General features: G+C 42.1%; 1 protein-coding gene across 1 annotated transcript in view; it reads right to left on the bottom strand.

Annotated features, from left to right (window-relative positions):
- NTRK2 (neurotrophic receptor tyrosine kinase 2) overlaps window positions 1–18,669 on the bottom strand; it is a 494,743-nt gene that overhangs the window by 233,484 nt on the left and 242,590 nt on the right. Inside the window, exon 13 of the mRNA XM_075549850.1 lies at window positions 8,718–8,765. Within this exon, the coding sequence (XP_075405965.1) occupies window positions 8,718–8,765 (48 nt within the window). The remainder of the gene's footprint in view (window positions 1–8,717; window positions 8,766–18,669) is intronic.

The raw sequence follows: 18,669 nt of genomic DNA, 5'->3' as shown, positions 1-18,669 counted from the left end.
CCATTTTGATGCTTGTTTCATAATAAATGCTATAGTCACAAATGAATGAAGGAAAATATATTCATAAGAGAAAATTTAGTCATCAGAAAATGAATATTACAGCAAATTACTATATTTTGTTTTTAGAGAGTTAGACTCAATACTCATTGCCTACCCCTCCTCCTCTCACCCACCTTATGTTTATTAGAAAAAAATAGCATATTTTCAAGTGACTCACTGAGATATGGAGTTCCAATTGCAGGGGAGAGGACCATAGGTGAAAGAGATCAATGAAAGCATTGTACTGGTAGGGTCCTCGTAGCACAGACAGCCTCATACATAGTACCAGTGTGGCCCTGAATGACCTTTATTTCAGCCAGTATAGTGTCATGCATTGTGAACTATTATCAGTTTCTTTTAAGATCCTGCCAATTCCTTCCTTCTGTGGTGCTTCCTTTCTCTTGTGTCCTATCTTAATAGCATCTATGGATCTTTGCTTTAGACAACTGGTACCCTGTGTTGCTGATGCCTTAAGCACCAGATCACCTAGCTTCCTAGATGATCCAGCCCTATACATTCATATGGTCTACTATGTCTTGAATTTTAAAAACCCTCCATTGAACACTGAACTGATACTATTTGCAACCATGATTGGAACCGCAATTGATAAAGCTTTAGGTCAAAGTTTCATGATAATTAAAATGTAATGGTTTGTGATAGGCATTCAAAGCATGGGAGGTAGGCAAATGTATCTTGTATACATTTCTGAAGTAGAGTAAATGAAGGAAAATGCAGCATCAGAATTGGAAGAAGATTCATTAACAATTGCAATATGCAGATGACTCAAACTGGCAAGGAGGACTTAGAATAGTTACTAAGGAGGATCAAAGACTACAACCTTCAATATAGATTACACACACACACCTAACAACTGAACCAATAAACAATGCCACGATGCCATAATGAACAGATAAAAGACTGCAGATGTCAAAGATTTAATTTTACTTGGAAAACAATCAATATCCTTGAAAGCAGCAGTCAAGATATCAAACTACACATTGCATTGGCAAATCGACCACAAAAAGACCTCTAATGTGAAAGCTGAGGATTAAGGTGTATCTGATCAAAGCCATGATATTTTCCATCACCTCATAGGCATGTGAAATCTGGATAATTAATTGAGATTATTGAATAACTGATGCCTTTGAATTATGGTGCTTGCCAAGATATTAAATGTACCACGGACTACTAAAAGAACAAACAAATTAGTCTCAAAAGAAGTACAGCCAGAATGCTCTCAGAAGTGAGGATGGTGAGATTTGGTCCCATGTTCTGTAGACATGTTATTAGGAAGGACCACTCTCTGGAGAAGGACACAGTTCTTGGAAAAGCAGAAGATTGGCAGAAAGAGATGGACTGACCCAGTGGCTGCCAACAATGGGCTCCAGCAAAGCAGTGATTGCGAGCATGGCATAAAGGTGAGCGATATTTCACTCAGCTCTACTGAGGATCATTGTGAATTGGAATTGATCATTATGATGGCATTTAACAAAAGCAATAATGAGTGAGTGCAGATTCCACTGAAGTAGACAACTGCACACAGGCCCTTGAAGAAGTCGGAGGGTAGATGAGGAGAGAAAGGATAATGAGGGGAAGACTAGGAAGACAGAGAAATGAGTAGAATTAAATTCCAACAAGATAAATGATCCTAGGAAAGAGTCTTAATTTTTGATTCTTGGACAAGGCAAGGGAATCCTGGTTTCATAATAATTAAGCACTTTACTACTTTCCATCAGGCCCTCTGAGAAATAAAAGTGGCATTGTCTGCTACTGTAAACACTGCATCCTGGGAGCGTCCCCTCCCTGGGGGGGGGGGGAGTTCTTTTTCACCCTACAGGGTCCCAATGTGTTGGAAACCAACTCACTGACAATAGAATGGTTTTCATTTTTGTTTGGGTTTAAGAAAGGGAATGTGTTTTCATCATACTCCCTGGGATAATGTTTTAGCACCTCCTTCCAATCTCTCCCCTTGCCCTCACACTTAACCAATTCTAAAACTGAAATTTCTGCAGTCATACATTTTTGAAGCACCTAAGAAATATAATAATCATCCCTCACTCAAGCCCCCCCCCCAATCCATTTTCCCTTTCATGCAGGAATTGTGGGGCTTCTGGATGGGGCCATTGGTGAGTGAGCTCACGTAGTCACCAAAATGTTAGAGATAAAAGAGTCTAGCCACAGGTGCCTCAGGAGAAAATCCGGGCTACCTACTTCGGAGAAGCAGCCACTGAGCACCCTCTGGAGCACAGTTTGACTCTGACACACACCAGGTCACCTGGAATCTGACAACTGGCTTCCATGGGGCTCACCACAGCTTGCAATGTATCAATTGACCCTTCCCCAGGGAGTCGTGTTTTAGACAGGCCATGCAGGAGCCAGCCAAGAGTTGTTATAAGTCAATTTCAAAAGCATTCTCTCCTGGGTAGGTGTATTTCAGTTGCTTTTACTGAAAAGTCTGGCTTTGTTCTGCAAGCAAGTTCTCACACAGCCAATTTGGAAGCCACGGTACACATAAAGTGCAGACAAGCCCGCCAGTGGGGTTCTTCTGGGCCTAGCTCACCTTGTCAGTAAAGAGTGGAACTCCTGCCAAGAAGAGCTATTATGACAAGTGTTTCCTAATAGCCCTCTGTTTTATGATTTGCTTCCTGACAGGCCGAAAACACCCAGAGTTTAAACACAGGTCTAGTCAGTCATGGACAATGGAAATGTGTTATGCTAAGGTTTGGGTATCTTGACATTAAAACCTCCTCACCAAGGTGGAGGGTCAGCACAAATGATTAAGGCACGGGAAGACACTTGGAGAAGCATAGTTAAAATCAGCAAAGGTCTATACTATTATATAAACAGTCCTGTAGTAACAGTAATAACAATGATTTATGGAGGGGTGCATAGACACTATGGATGCATAGAACAGGAATATGAAGGAAAACAGTATTATATTTAATATATGCTTACATATGCATTTGTAGGTATAATACCATTATATATGTATATATATTTCGATGCTACACATATATTCATGGATATAGCAGTTCATATGGAGCCTGGTGGTATAAAGGGCTACATAGTGAGCAGCTAAACCCAAGTTCAGTGGTTCAAACTCATGAGTAGCCCTAAGGGAGAAAGATGAGGCTGTCTGTGTCCCTAAAGATGTAAAGTCTTAGAAACCCACAGGGGCAGTTTATCCTGTTCTTTAGGATTGCTATCAGTCAGGATTGACTAATGGCAGAAAGTTTGGTGGTTTGTGTTTTAGTAGTAGAGCATATGAGAACAACATTATGAGTAGATCTTAACGATAACCAAACATTTTGAGGGAATGAGTTGCGGGTGGGTGATGCAGGACTGGGAGCGTCAAGGTCAAGGTAGAACAAAGACCACAAAATTCGACTTCCTACTTTGTTGAGTAGGTCTTAAAGCTATCTAAAGCGCAACGATTGATCTCTCCCTCTCCTAAGCAAAAAACAAAAACAAACAAAATACTTCACTTCCATCAACTCACAGCAACCCCATAGGACAAGGTGAAACTGCTACTTTGAGTTTCCAAGACTGTAACGGTTTCCTGGGGTAGAGAGCCCCATCTTCCTCCCACAGAGCGGACTGGGGGTTTCGACCTGCCGACCATGTGGATAACAGCCCAATGTGTAACCACTACACCACCAGGGCTCTGACCAAAGAAAATAAGAAGTACAGCCAGAGTGGGAGAAAAAGGAGAAACAAAAGTTTTAGGTTTTTTTAATTATTAAAAAGGTTAGTCTTGGTATCCCAAAAGAGGCTGGTTAAACCTCTCAGATGACACCCTTCAACCTTGGAAGTGAACTTATCCTTATGGCTCAACTCTCAGCCAAGCATATATCAACCTGTAAAACAAATAATAACACTAGGGACATATGCATTCCTTAGGATAACCCATAGTCAAAAGTCAGTGTCTTCCCATAGATCAAGTTCAGAGGGTTGGGTAGAAGTAGTCCTACCACTGGTACGGTTCTCCTCACCCTGCTCTCCATACAGAAATTCCCTCATATGAAGTCACTAGAGAAAATCACTGCCCAGCTCCCCGAGGGGAGACTCATTCACAATCACATGTTTTCAACAGATGCCTGACTGCACCTTGCCACCTTCCACAAAGTACAAACTTGGTCATTTTCAAATACTCCCCATACTGCCCCAAAGCCAGCTTTAGCTCTTCCTGGAAACTTTGCAAGGATGAAATACCGAGAACCGCAATTATCTCATTCTCCCCTGATCCAGGTCAGGCTGTCAACAGTTCATCATTTTTGGTACTTATAAAACCATCCTGAGATCCTCTCATGAGTGGAGTGCTGAAATCACCAACCATCTACACAGTTAGACCTTCTCTGAAAGAGTTCAACCAGGGAACCTGTTCTTCACTTTGTCGACCTTTCCTCCTCTGCTCCTCCAGGTAAAACCTCTGAGGTAAACCATGAACAAGGTTTCACTGTTTAGAGGGGGTGAGGGTGGGGGGAATGTCAAAGCAGAGAAGCACTATAAAGAATCAGAGGTAATTTTTCACGTGCCTTTGCCACTTTGCTGGAAAGCTGCTGTTGACAAATCTGAGCAACACATAAGCCCCGACAATTTGTCAAGTGGAATATTAATTCAAGTGCTGTTCCCTTCATTATTGATGGTCCAAATCCTGGAAGATTGATGGACTGACAAGAAGGCAGGGATTAAGGCCATTTTTCTACAAGCGTGTTGATATAATGAAGTACAGAGCACAGCAAAGTTGGGAAGAAGGAAACATTCCTCATGGGGACAATGAGTGTCTATATAATTCGACAGTTGCATGTCTGTGCCTATCATGGAAGTGTCTTTGTGTGCACATGTGCATGTGTATGTTTGTGCATGTTGTGTGCACAGGTGCATGTATATATTTGAGCAGATATACAAGCGAGGCAGAAGAAACATTAGGGACCCATTTTAGTATGTTATAAGAAATTCACAGTGCGGGAACAGTGACAGTCTGGCCCCATCACGCTGGGGTGAGGCACTGAGGGCGTGCAGTAGAGCAGCAGGGGGAGCAGACGATGAAACCTGAGGGGCATACCAAAAATAGACTTGGGAGACAGAGTATGGCACCCCATCAGACTCGACTGGAAAACACTCGTAAAGGCCAACAAACAGACGCTGAACTATTTATTGGCTTTTCCATTTTTGTCAGTAGCTTTCTTTTTGTTACTGTTATTTTGTTCTTGCTTTCTGCTGTTGTTGTTACTGTTTTGTTGGTTTTGACTTCCTTTGTTGTGTTATTTGGCTTTGCCTGTTTCATGTAGCTGCATGTCTATCTAGATAATAGGCAGGATAGATAATTCAGAGATGAAAAGAAAGGGACCAATGGTTCCTGGGGGATACGGGAGAAGGGGAGGTGGGAGAAAGGAATGGGATGGGAACCAATCCAGGGACAAGAGAATAGCAAGTGAACTAAAATCAATGGACGGAAGGTCATAGGATGCCTGGTGGGGCTCAATCAAGGGCAATGCAGCAGCGAGGAATTACCAAACCTGAATGAAGGCCAAACATGATAGTGGGACAAGAGGGAAGTAAAAAGAAAATAGAGGAAAGACCCAGGAGGCAAAGGACATTTATATAGGCCTAAACACAGGCATGTACATGTGTTGAGAGGGGAATAGAACTATGTACTCATATGTTAAGAATTAAGGTTGCAGATGGTCATTGGGCCCCAACTCAAGTACTCCCTTAACACAAGAAAACTTTGTTCTAATAATTCGGCATTCTGTGATGCTCACCTTCCTGACAGGATTGCTGAAGACAAAATGGGTGCATAAGCAAATGTGGTGAAGAAAGCTGATGGTGCCCAGCTATCAAAAGATATAGTGCCTGGGGTCTTACAGGCTTGAAGATAAACAAGCAGCCATCTAGTTCAGAAGCAACAAAGCCCACGTGGAAGAAGCACACCAGCCTGCGTGAACACGATCTGTCAATGGGATTAGGTATCAGACATCTAAGACTCAGAATAAAACCATACATACCCAAGGTGAATGGGAGGAGGGGAGCATGGAGTGGAAACGCAATGCCCATTTGGAGACAATTGTCCATCCCCTCACAAAGGGGTCACAGGGAAGAGATGAGCCAGTCAGGGTGCAGTGTAGCACCAATGAAACATACAACTTCCCTCTAGCTCTTTGGTGCTTCCTTCCCCCCACTATCATGACCTCAGTTATACTTTATAAATTGGATTAGACCAGAACATGCATATGGCTACAGATAAGAGCCTGCAACACAGGGAATCCAGGATAGGTTAACTCCATGGGGTCAACAAGGAGAGTAGAGATACCAGGAGGATTAGGGGAGGGTGGGGCGAGAAATGGGGAATCCATCACAGGGATCAACATAGAACCCCCTCCCAGGGGATCAAATATTTGTAAAGTGGGTGAGGGGCAATGGAGGATGATCTCAGATATGGAGAAAATAATCTATAACTTATCAAGGGTTCGTGAGGGAGGCCAGGGGAAGAAATGGGGAACTGATATCAGGGGTTCAAGTGTGAAGAGAATACTTTGAAAATGATGATGGCGGCATATGTGCAAATGTGCTTGACACATTGGAGGAATGTATGGATAGTGATAAGAGATGTAAGAGCCACCAATAAAAGTACTTTTTCAAAAAGAAAAGAAATTCATGAGGACTTGAATGAGTATAATATAAATTAAAAGCTTCAAATTTCCAGGGATGTATACACACAGACTGAGCTGTGGGTGATCGTTCTGATGACTGCACTAACACACACACACACATGAGTTATACCTGGACACATTTCCATCCCATTGGATTTTACGAATGCAAAGAGGGGCTTTCCTTTGATGAAGGCTGCTTGGTAGCATATCACATGCATAGGACTTGGCAAACATTTCTAAGCCTATTGTAGACTGACCTTGCACTACGAGCCATTCACGTGAGGAGTTGTCCATCCATGAGGTAGGAATGATTGTTATTCCAGAGAACTGCCCCACCCCAAGATGAACTGCAGCTAGCAATACAAATCTGATGGAAAACGTTCTCTCTGCTGGGGTCTTACAGGAGAAAGCCATAATTTGAAGCTTTGTAGGAAAAAAAGAGTCTCTTTGCAGCACAACCTCATCTGAAAAAAATATTTCAGTAGTTATAGAGAATTGTTAATTTGTAGAGGGAAAATTTGTACCCCATACCACTTTCTGTGGAGAATTGGTCAGCTGCCACCCTCTCCATATCTGAAGCTTTAAAACAAGGCACCATTATGCCTGCCTGAGCAGGACTTTCAGTCAGGTATCTTGGCAAAGCAGCTGATCAGCTATATCTGGAATTTGCTGCTGGAGAGCTGCCAAGGAGAAAATCCAGGTTAGCCCACCTTTTCCACATCTTCCCTTATTTGCTGATTGCTGATTGCCTTTACCTTGGAACTTACACGGGTCTTCAAGGTTAGGATTGCTGGGCTCCCTTCAGATGCTGCCAAGGTCAGGCTGCGTCAGCCTGCCCTCGTACTCAGCAGACATAATTTTTGGATGACTAAACAGATCTAAACATCCCAGAGTGCTATAAATGGTTATGATAATTGGCTGCTGCGTGAAAGACTGTAAGTTCCAGTTGACTCAGAGGAACCTCAGAAGAAAGACCTGGTGATCTAGTTCTTAACATTAGCCAGTGGAAACCATCGCACAGTTCTACTCTGACACATGGGGCTGCCATGCGTCAGTGTGGACTGAATGGCAACTGATTGGTTGGAACAGACGTTGAAAGAGGCTGCCCAACAGGAAAGGGTTTGATGTCAGGAAATAGCGTTCCTTAGAGATGGAGAGGAAGTATGATATGGAGGGCTCAGGACCGGAGACTCCATGATCCTGAGATGTTCCCCCTACTGCAATTTCACCTCGTCAACCTTGCTGTTAAGATATGCCCACGCTCAGGATGGTCAGATCCTGGCAAAGCATAGGAATGAATAAAGACAGCCTGTCTTTTCATGCCTTCTAAGCAATTCATGCTTATTGTTTCTCTACCCATAAACAATACTGAACAAATTGGAGGTTCCAGAAGATCACACCTGATTTCAATTCTAGCGATGAGAGCCATCATCTGCGCTCACTTCCTGAGCTCCAAACACTGCTCTCCAATTGCCAGCACGCAGTCTGAATACCAGGAGCAGAATGCAATCAGGCGCAAATCACAGTGTCTGCAGGCAAAAGGCTGCTCTGAAAGTTGCTGAAATGCTTGCAAATGATTTACCACTTCAGAAATCTATTCCATTGCATCTTGGCCAACTGAAGAAAGTTGAGACTCAAACTGGCCCAGGCACAAATATCCAGGCAACTATTTATTGTATGAGATTTTGTATTGTAGTTACTTTCTAGTTCCTTAACCCTCTTTAAAGCAAACACCAAAACAAAACCATAATCTACACCTAGGGCAAGAGTTGACATTCTCCCATAGAATAAAAACAAGTTGATTTCAAAAATGAAAAACAGTTTACTGTACTCAGTGAGAAAATGCAATGCCTCCTTTTTGTTTTTTCCTTCCTGGAAACTTGTAGACCTCATTTCTTTACAACAAATCAGAAAGCAGGAACAAAGGACATGAATCAAGGGCCAAAGGATTGAGAATCTAAGAAGTTGCATCCTAATTAAATGAGATGAACTCTGGATTTATCCAAAGAAAAAGTAACTACTTACCAACACCTTGTCTTGATTTTACTTTCCCAAATCCAAACCATGAGAAATCTGAAAACCACAACAAAACATAAAATAAACTTCGAAAGAGAAGCGTAAACCAGAGGCAGTCAGTGCTGTCCTCGGTGAAATTACTCGACAAACTCCCAGGAAAAACCCTACCAAGGGCCAAAGCCTCCTCTCCAACCCCTGGAAATGAGCCCTGGGGTGTCCATGTCAAACATTATTTTGGATTCTGTGAACATGGAGGTTCACATGAGAGACTGTCTTCGAGAAAACTGGCCACACCCCAGTGTGGCCATCTCGGAGCTGCTTCCTCTCCCACTTTCTCTGTCCCCTAAGTGGAAAGCTCATTGCTTCATGTTGAATCTTCTAGCGGAAAGCTGCAGGGGTGGAAACTCACAACACACTTGTCAGATGTACTGTGGTTCTGAACTGCAGCAAATTTGGAAAATAATAAGAGAAAACAGATCTTTTCTGAAGGCCAGAGTGTCTATTTTCAAAAAAACACAAAATTCCATGGGAGGTCTTACACTTCAGCTGGCTGGAGACTTGGGGAGAAAAGGGGGATCTTAATGGTACAAAGATCCCCACTACTGACTTGTTGGGTGGCTGAGGGCAGCTCCCAGCAGCATCACTAGGTACATGTTGGGAAACAGCTCAGAAGTGCTTTAAGGCGCTCCATTAAACTGAGCCACCATGCAACATGCATGCGCCCCTGTGTGTAGGTAGTTCCACTGGGTTCAATGCGAATTCTGCCCACGAGGAACTCCTGAGCAGAGACAGATAAAGGTCCCTGGATTTGTGCTCAAGTTGTTGGCAGTTTGACTCTACTAATGGACACATTTTTTCACCCAAAGTTGTGTTTCTGTGTTATAGAGAACCCACAAAGGGACAATTCGATCCACTCGTTTTCAGATGGCACATTTGGGGGGGTTTTCCATCCTGAGCTGTAATGAACACAGCTGTAGAGAACTTCTTTGCATGTTGTAAATGCTTTTCCTCCTAGGTTCAAAAGTCATACTCTTTGGATACATTATAGGAGTGATCTGACAGGTCAAATGTGGAGATTACAGTTAAGGTTCTTGACACTGGCCACCAAGTTCTTACTAGATCTGGCCTCATTTTCACCAGCAAGGTATGAATGGGTAGGAGGTGACTGGGGACTTCACTTCCCGAGGTAGAGCCTGTCATTTGCACGCACAACTCCACCTTCCCGAAGAGTGATATAACAAACCCGCCCAGCCCCATTCAGGCCACATCTCCCATGCGCCTAAGGTCAGCGTTCTGCAGAGTCAACAAGAAGAGCTGCAGCTGTGAGCAGAATAAGCATCCCTCTTCGTTAGTTTATGCAGTAAGTAAAATTCACCAAGTGCCTCCATCCACTGCCTCAGTTGTTCTACACAGTCCTCAAGCAAACCCAGTGAGTAATTCGTTATCTTTAGTCTATTGCATGGAAGTGAGACTCGGTGAGACTGGTCGACTTGGCAAGGTCTCAGCTTGTCAGGGTCGGAGCAGAGTCTGAGCCTTCGCATGCCAGAGTCAGGGGGCTTCTTTCTTTCAGTCACAGTTGCCTTTCTCGTGTTCGAAAACATAAAGCCCAAACCAGCGAAATGCTACAATATTGCCATCAGGATTCCATTTTACCTGTAGGAAAATAGTACAAGTACTCGTTTTCATTTATTTATTCAGCAGTAGAGGGTGCGCCAAGGATAAGCTGCAGACCCTGCACTCAGGAGGCTGACAGTTAAGGATAAGCCACCCTGGGAGCATGCCCAGGGTGTTTTGAAACTGGTGCGCAGAGGAGACAATCATATATTTCAGTAGGGAAGATTAAGTCAAGGGCTAGTTCTATGACTTTTGGACACAAATTAAAGTTGGCAAAGAATGGCGAAATCTAGACAGAGCAGTGCTCATATAAGTAGCTGGTGACTCCCACCATGCATGTCAAATTAGAACTGTGCTCCATCGAGTTTTCTATGGCTGACTTTTCCAAGACTATTTCCAGGTCTTTCTCTCAAGGCACTTCAGAGTAGAATTGAACCTCCAACCTTTCAGTAAGCTACTGAATATACTAACTGTTCACAACACTCAGGGACTCGTGTCAGTAGCTGAGGCACAGTTGAAGTGGAGAGTGCTGCTGCACATATCAAAGGGTTGACCCATCTGGAAAGAGGAAAGAACTGGAACGATAAGCAAGAATCTAGTCACAGGCTGGGAAGTGTCTCAGGCTAGAAAGTAACATGATCCAGATTCATTTTACAAAAATAATTTCTATTATCTGATAGAAATTATATTATGCACGAGAAACACTGAGGTAGGAGATTAGGTAAGGAGGCTATCTGAGGTGCAGGCATGAGAGAATTGTGGACTTCACTGGATGGTGTGGAGATGGGGAGAGGACACAAAAGGGATTCTTGTCATTCAGTTTTGGGTGAGCCAACAGGAAGTTCGAGGAAGTGTGGAGAAGGGAGAAAAACTTGGGGTTTGAACAATGTGGCTTGTAAAGCATCTCTCGGGAGCTTATAAATGGAGGAGGTTTAGACAATAAGCTGTGAGTATTCGTTTGGGACACGAACCCCTGATCAGATGCCCATGGACAGAGAAGGTAAGAAGAAAGAGAGCCTTGTGCTCAAGAGTCATGTCTGATGCCAAGACTGGATGCACCCAAGGGCTGGGGCCCCGACTTCTTGTTTGGACACATGCACAGATATAAATAGAGAGCACCCAAATGAGGCTAACTTGGGATGAATTTATTCCTAAATCTCTAAAACACTCCGAAATCCTCTCAGTTTTTTATGTAGTAGAGAATCCCAAATTCGTGGTCATACCTGAGAGTCCTTGGGGAATCTGATAGGCTACACAAAGAAAGGTCAAATTGATACCTCTCCCTCAGAAGCCATTCCTTGCCCAACAGCCTTTTCTCAGTGGATTTCAGCAGTTGTCTTCAAATGATCATGCTAAATTTCACCCGCATATTTTTCCCACCAGGCCCCAAAGAAGCAATTTCTCAATTTCCTGTGGTGCTGTAACCACTGGAATTAGAGCCCTGCCAACCTTTTTTATTGCTAGTTATTCCCTGCAAAAGAAAGGGCTCCTACCAGTTGTAGCCAGCTTAAAGATACACCTTCTTTTATAATCCTGACTAACAGTGGCTGCAATTAAATCCACCTCATTCTGAGGAAAGCTCAACCTTCCCTGACCAGAAGGGAGGAATTTTGAGGAAACAACACAACAGCAACTCTAACTCGGGATTCAAATTCAATATTTTTTTAATGGCAATGAGGACTAATTTCCAAAGATCTTTTAAAAGAAACAGCTCAAACCTAGAGGACAAAAAGGATAGTATTTGTGATGCAATATAGAGACCCAGTCAAAGAGCCAGAAACGGGCAAACTGGAAGAAACCCAACCTTCCCTGTGGGACCCGAGTTACACACAGGTCATGGTTAGAGGAGACAGAGCTCGAGAGTGCCATTTCTGGGTTTTATTCTTCAGTTTCTGAAAAATCTTTTTGATTTTTAGTAGTTCAGACAAAAGACCTCTTTTCTTTCCTTTTAATTCTGGACAAATTCTAATTTGCTGTTTTACAAATTTTTTATCTTAATGTAATATTCACTATCTTCTACCCCCAAAAAAGCCTCTCGAGCATCAATTATTGAAGCACAGGGGAAAATATGATTCATTAACAAAAATTTACTTCACCACCAATTTCTTGTGACCACACCCACTCCCTAATGGGCTCACAATAGACCAGGCAGTGGCTGCATTGCTGTAGGGAAGATGCTGGCCAAAGAGGGAGATCCCAGATAGATGCTCAACAAAGTGCTTGATTGAGGGCCTGATCAAGTGGTACTTCAGACAAAGACTAGGATTATTGGTCATTGGAATGGAGGGGAAATTCATGAAAAGGATCACGTTGTTGACAATGTAATTGTCTCCCTTTCCGACTGGCACATAATAGATATGAGTAATAGCTTGATTCAAATTAATTCCAGTTCCTCAGGGCTCAGAACAGTATGGTTTGTGGCCAAGTTTCCACTTCAATTTAATCTTAATCTTTTATTTAAGGACATAACCTTTATACAAGAAACCTTTCTACATCTCTACAGCCTAGGAAGAGGGCTTGTTTGGCATTAAACTGGTTCTGGAAACGGAAGTAAGAGATCTTGCTATCTTCCTAACTCACCTTCCTCGGGCTTCATCTCTTTGTTTCCCTTGAATTCCTAATGTGACTTATTTCCATCGTTCTCTGTGAAAAATAATATCAAATACCTACTTCGTGACTAATACAAAGAAAATATGTGTATTGTGGCTTAGTTGCTCTCTGAAATCTACATGATCACCGTTACTTCCCTTTCTGTCAATCCCATCTCATGGCGTCATCATGTGTACTGAACAGAACAGCTGCATGGGGTTTACAGAGTTGTGACCACTCCGAAGCAGGTCACCAAAGCCCTCTTCTATGACACTGATGCATGGGTCCAAATGAACAGCCTTTTAGCTAGTGGTGGAGTGTTTACCTATTGTTCCCATGCAAAGATCCCTATTTTTCTCTGTTAAACCATAACTGGACTACATTTTCAGCTTCTTCTACAGTTAGATGTGGCAGCCATGTGACTAAATTCTAGCAAATAAAATATATGTAGAATGGACGAGAACCACATCTAGGACCAAGCCATAAAGATTTCCCATGTGTGCTGTACCATTCTCATTTCCCTTCTACCTTATGGAAATAATGCCCAACGCTAACTTTTAAGTCATAATTTCAATATCTTTCACCTACTGTTGTTAGATAAACGTAAACCATAAAGAAGAAATCTCGAATAATTCTACCCCAGAATCATTCAGGCTGAGCTATTTATCCCCCAACTCTCATCCAAGTGCAAGCTATACATTATTGTGAATTAACTGGTATCCACCATGAGATATATTTACTACTCACCCTATTGAATACATTTTGTTTTGAGCTGTTGTCAAGTTGGCCCCAACTCCTGAGTACAACATGCACAGTGGAATGACCGGCTGTGGTTTTAGCAGTGTTCTGTTATGATCCTTATGGTGTTCATTGGTTCATTTTCAGAAGTAGATTGCCAAACCTTTCTTCTTAGTCAATTGAAATTTGTGGAAAACTATTCAGTGTCATAGAAATATACAAGCCACTCTCTAAACAGACACATGAAGGTGCACATGACTTGCAAAAGGCCAAAAATCACACCTAGGTTTACCATGCAGGAGGTGAGAATCACCAACGCCGCACAGCTAATACATGTAGTTAAAGAAAGTAACACATATTGTTGAGTTATTATTAACGGATTCTATGACTTCCCAAGAACCGAATCAAATTTACAAATGTGTCCTGCAATGTGAATTTTTCTGGAAAGTCCATAGATTTCATCAATTTTCAAAAGATTCTTCACTCAAAATGTTAGCTGAAATGCATAGAAGTGGCTAAAGAGACAAAGAGATACATATATACAGACTACGAATTTATACTTAATTATGTTCTTACAACAGCTAATCTGGGTGCTGACAGCCATCCACCATCTCTCATCTATATTTCTTCAGTGACTTCTAACTCACGTCTCCGCTTCTTCCTTGCCTCCCCCTAAAATATTCTCCAAGGAGTAATCATTTTTAAGTATAAAGCAGATTGCGCCATTCTCTTGCTTAAAACTGTGTACTGCTTCCTTATTGCATTTACCCCGTGCTTTTAGATCCCCATCGGACTTTGCATAACATGAGTGGCCTCATTCAACCTACTCAGCCTCCCTCTCGTACCCATTTCCTATGAAGAAGCACATGGTCACTGTTCTGTCCCTGCTTACTTGGCATTGTTTCTTGGGTCTGCTTAAAATCCTCTTCTCAGGTTCTTCCCATGTCTGACTACTTCTCAACTCTCCAATTTTGGGTTAAGTATCACGTCCTTGGTGTGCACTCAGCCTCACTGTCTCAATCCATTTGCAGTCAGTCTCTCATCGATATATCAACAAATGACTATATGTATTTAATTCATTGTTTGTTATCAGTCTCCTTTACCAGAATGCAAAGTCCAACAGATCAGTCACTTTCTTAGACAAGGACCCCCCAAAACAGATCCTGACAAAAGGATTCAAGTGCAAGTGGCTTATGGGGAAAGAATCCCAGGAAGGACCGGTGTTGGAATGAAGAAATAAGAAGTGGTGGGGAAAGAAAGCCAATAATACTTTGTTGAGTGGGTTACATGGTGGGAAAAAAACAATTGCTGCCAAGTTTATTGAGAAGCATGATGATTTTGTTTAAACGAGAACTGAACTGTGCTCCCTAAGGTTTTTAGTGACCTTTTGAAAATTTCCCAACAGGCTTCCTTTCAAGGCATCTCTGCCTTGTGAGCAGACCTGAACCTCTAGACTTGCCATTAGCAGTCAAGAACATTAACTGTTTGCACCATCCAGGGTACAAACAGAATGGGTAACTGGAGTCCAAACCCAGGAGGAATTGGAGGAGAGAGTGTAGACTGCCCCCTCAGAATTCTATCATTCAAAAAGTGAGGAAGCTCGGCCAAGTTACCTTCTAACTGCCATCTCTGATTGTCTGAGAGGTTCAGATGGTGAGAAAGCTCTGAGCCAGGCAGTGGTAGCTACCCATGGTCCTGTGTGTATTGACCCAGCCAGTACTGGACTGGTGAGACTGAGAGGCTCTTGGTGGGATAATAAGGGCATCTCCTGTTGGGATTTTGTTTCTACAGCTCATTAGTATCTCCAGTGCCTACAAAAAAACTTCCTTTGATACATGTTGAATGATTGCAAAAAACAACTTTTTTAAAGGACGATATGACATGAAAAAAATAATAATTTATAAATTGTCAAGGGTTCATGGAGGGAGGGAAGGTGAGGGAGTGGGGGAAATGAGCTGCTACCAAGAGCTCAAGTAGAAAGAAAATGTTTTGAAAATGATAATGGAAACATATGTACAAATGTGCTTGACATAATGGATGGATGGATGGATGGATTGTGATATAAGAACTGGAAGAGTCCCAAATAAAATTATTTTTTAAAGCACTATATGAAGTATAGCACAAGGGTAATGAATATGGCAGTTTGCAAATCATACATTCCACATATAACTGTGAAATGACACCTGTCACCCCTCTGTACCTCTCCAATAGCGCTTCCCTGAGAGCAGTATTTATGGTGAGTAATATTTAGAATGGAGTCTCGGGGTGGTGCAAATAGTTAATGCAGTCCAGTGCTTGCTGGGAAGATTGAAGGTTCAAGTTCACCCAACGGAGCCTTGAAATAATGGCCTGGTGATCTACTTCTGAAAAATGTAGCCACTGAAAACATATGGAGCACAGTTCTACCCTAATACACATGGGGCCCCACAGATTGGAATCGACTTTAAAGAAACTGGTTTTCTGACTAGAATACTTAGAACTCAGCACATGAGGCAACAGCATGGACTGAAAATGTTAGACAAGATGTCAGAAGGTAGAAGTTTTCCCTAGACACAAGGAGATATGAACTGCATGACCTTGGTTAAGTCACGTCCTTCCTAATAGATTATGCTTCCTACTCCATGAAGACAGATGTGGAGAAATGGCAGTTAAGACCCATTCATTAAGCACTAAGGGTCTATAATACTAATCATTAGGCAAATAGGCACATATGACTGTGGACAGTTGTCACGTGGCCTTATATATAGTTTTCCTAAGCATGGATATTTTGAGATTGTGAGATCATGTGTAGTTTAAGGAAAAGCATTCCGTCATCTGGACTAGATTTTCATCTGGCAAATAATATTCACATGTTTGTGGGTCACTATGATCATATCTTAAAAGAAGGACCAGAACTCAGCCAAAGCAAAAAAAAAATGTTTGAAATCAGTATATATTGAATACTTGTTAGATGCTAGAAACCTTACTAGAATTAGATATTACTGTATTTAGAGAAAATCAACTAGCTTCTATAGCTACCTTAAAAGGGAAATAAAATAGGCTAAAAGCCTTCAATCCCACAGACTCCAAGTGCAGAATCCTCCAGTGTGGCTGCCGTGTGGTGCCATGGAGAGCGAAAACACATTAGTGGAAGACAGTTCTGATGTCACACATTTAACTGGGAGGAAAACCAATCCCTGCTACTTCTTATCTCATTTTGAATGTGAGGGTTATTTTTAAAGAAAATTAGGTTGTACTCATTTTGTGAGAGCTCTAACTGTTCCATAAACATTTTCTCAGCTGTCACTAGCTTCCTATAGGAAAGTCAGGCAACGTCTGGGCACACACACACACACACCTGTTACCATTATCTTAAGGTGGCGTGAGACAGAACTTAAAATTCCCCTGTCTTTGCAGAAAAATGTTTGCTAATACTCAAATAACACTCAAAACCAGTCTTTTCGTAAGCAAATTGGCTGATTTCTCAGAGAATCTTCGGAGAAGTGATGGGAGTGGCCATCAGAGAGGGTGAGAAAGCCTAAGGTGTGGGGAATACTTGCTATCAATTCTGATGCGCATTCCCTTCATGGGAAAGCCTGAACAATGGCTCAGACACATTGATTATGCCAAGTCCCCTGCTGTTACTGTTAGGGGCTGTCAAGACAGCTTCAAGTCGCAGGGACCCTATGACAACAGGCTGAATCCTGGCCCAGTCCTGCCCCACCCTCATAATCAGTCCTCTTTTGAGTCTAGTGTTGACCCCTCTGTCAATCATCTGCATGAGGGTCTTCCTCTTTTCACTGACCCTCTGCTTTGCCAAGCTGGATGCTCTTTTCAAACGGCTGAGCTCTCCTGGGAGCATGTCCAAAACAGACGGCACACAGTCCTGTCATCCTTTCTTCTGAGAAGCATATTCTGGCTCTATTTCTTCTAAGACAGATTTGTTCTTTTGTCTGGCAGTCCAAGAATATATATATTCTTCTCTAAAGCCACAAATCAAATGGACCGTCCTTCTTTGTTCTTAAATCAGGTAAGAAACACAGAGATTGTGTTTTACCTCTCATGATCTTGTTTTAATTTTCTTGAGATTCAATTGGAAATTGCAGATGAGCAATTGATAGTCAGTTCTGGATTTAGCCCCTGGCCCTGTTTTGACTAACGATACTGGACTTTTCCATCATTTCTTTCCACAAATGCAGTTGATTTGATTCCTTTGTATCTGGAAACATCCACGTTTACATTCATGCACTATGTTTTTGAAAAAATGCATTATAAATGAATAAGTTGTTGCTCTTGAAAAATTCTATCATATGATTTCTAGCAGGGACTGTTTCTATTACCAAGAAAATCTTTGTCCTCTCCAGCAACCAAGTCTTCTTTGTTTCCAACTTTAATATTTTAATCACCAGTAATTACTCATAAATCTTGATTGCATATAGATCAATTAGAAATTGTTTAAAACTTTTCAGTTTCTTTATCTTTGGCATGAGTGGTTGCTGGGTCCATTTGAATCACCGTTCCAATGACTAATCTTCCTTGTAGGCATATAGGTATTATCTTACCCCTAACATGTTGTACTTCGGGACTGTTGTTGTCAGGTGCTGTCATGTTGGTTCTGACTCATAACAACTCTACGCATCACAAGATAAAACACCATCCAGGCCTGTGGCACCCTCACTTTGTTCTTATGTTGATGTCTATTGTTGCAGATGCGGTGTCAACCCATCTTGTTGAAGACCGTCCTCTTTTTCACTGGCCAGCGCCTTACCAAACACGATGCCCTTCTCCAGGATATCATCTCTTCTAGTAGTACGTCCACAAAACGGGAGGTGAGGTCTAACCGTTCTTACCCATGAGGAACATTCTGGCTATACTCCCTCTAAGCTAGATCTAGTTGCTCTCTGGGCAGTGTGCAGTTCTTTTAGCGACGTAGTTCAAATGCACTCATTTTTCTTTGGCACTTTATTCAATGTCAAACCTTCACATTCATATAAGGCAATTGAAAATACCATTGCTCGGGTTGTGTACCTCAGTCCTCAAA

The sequence above is a fragment of the Tenrec ecaudatus genome, chromosome 5 (genome assembly GCF_050624435.1).
Source record: "Tenrec ecaudatus isolate mTenEca1 chromosome 5, mTenEca1.hap1, whole genome shotgun sequence".
Lineage (NCBI taxonomy): Eukaryota > Metazoa > Chordata > Mammalia > Afrosoricida > Tenrecidae > Tenrec > Tenrec ecaudatus.
The sequence above is the reverse complement of the archived record's forward strand: the minus strand, read 5'-3'. Positions and strand labels throughout refer to the sequence as shown.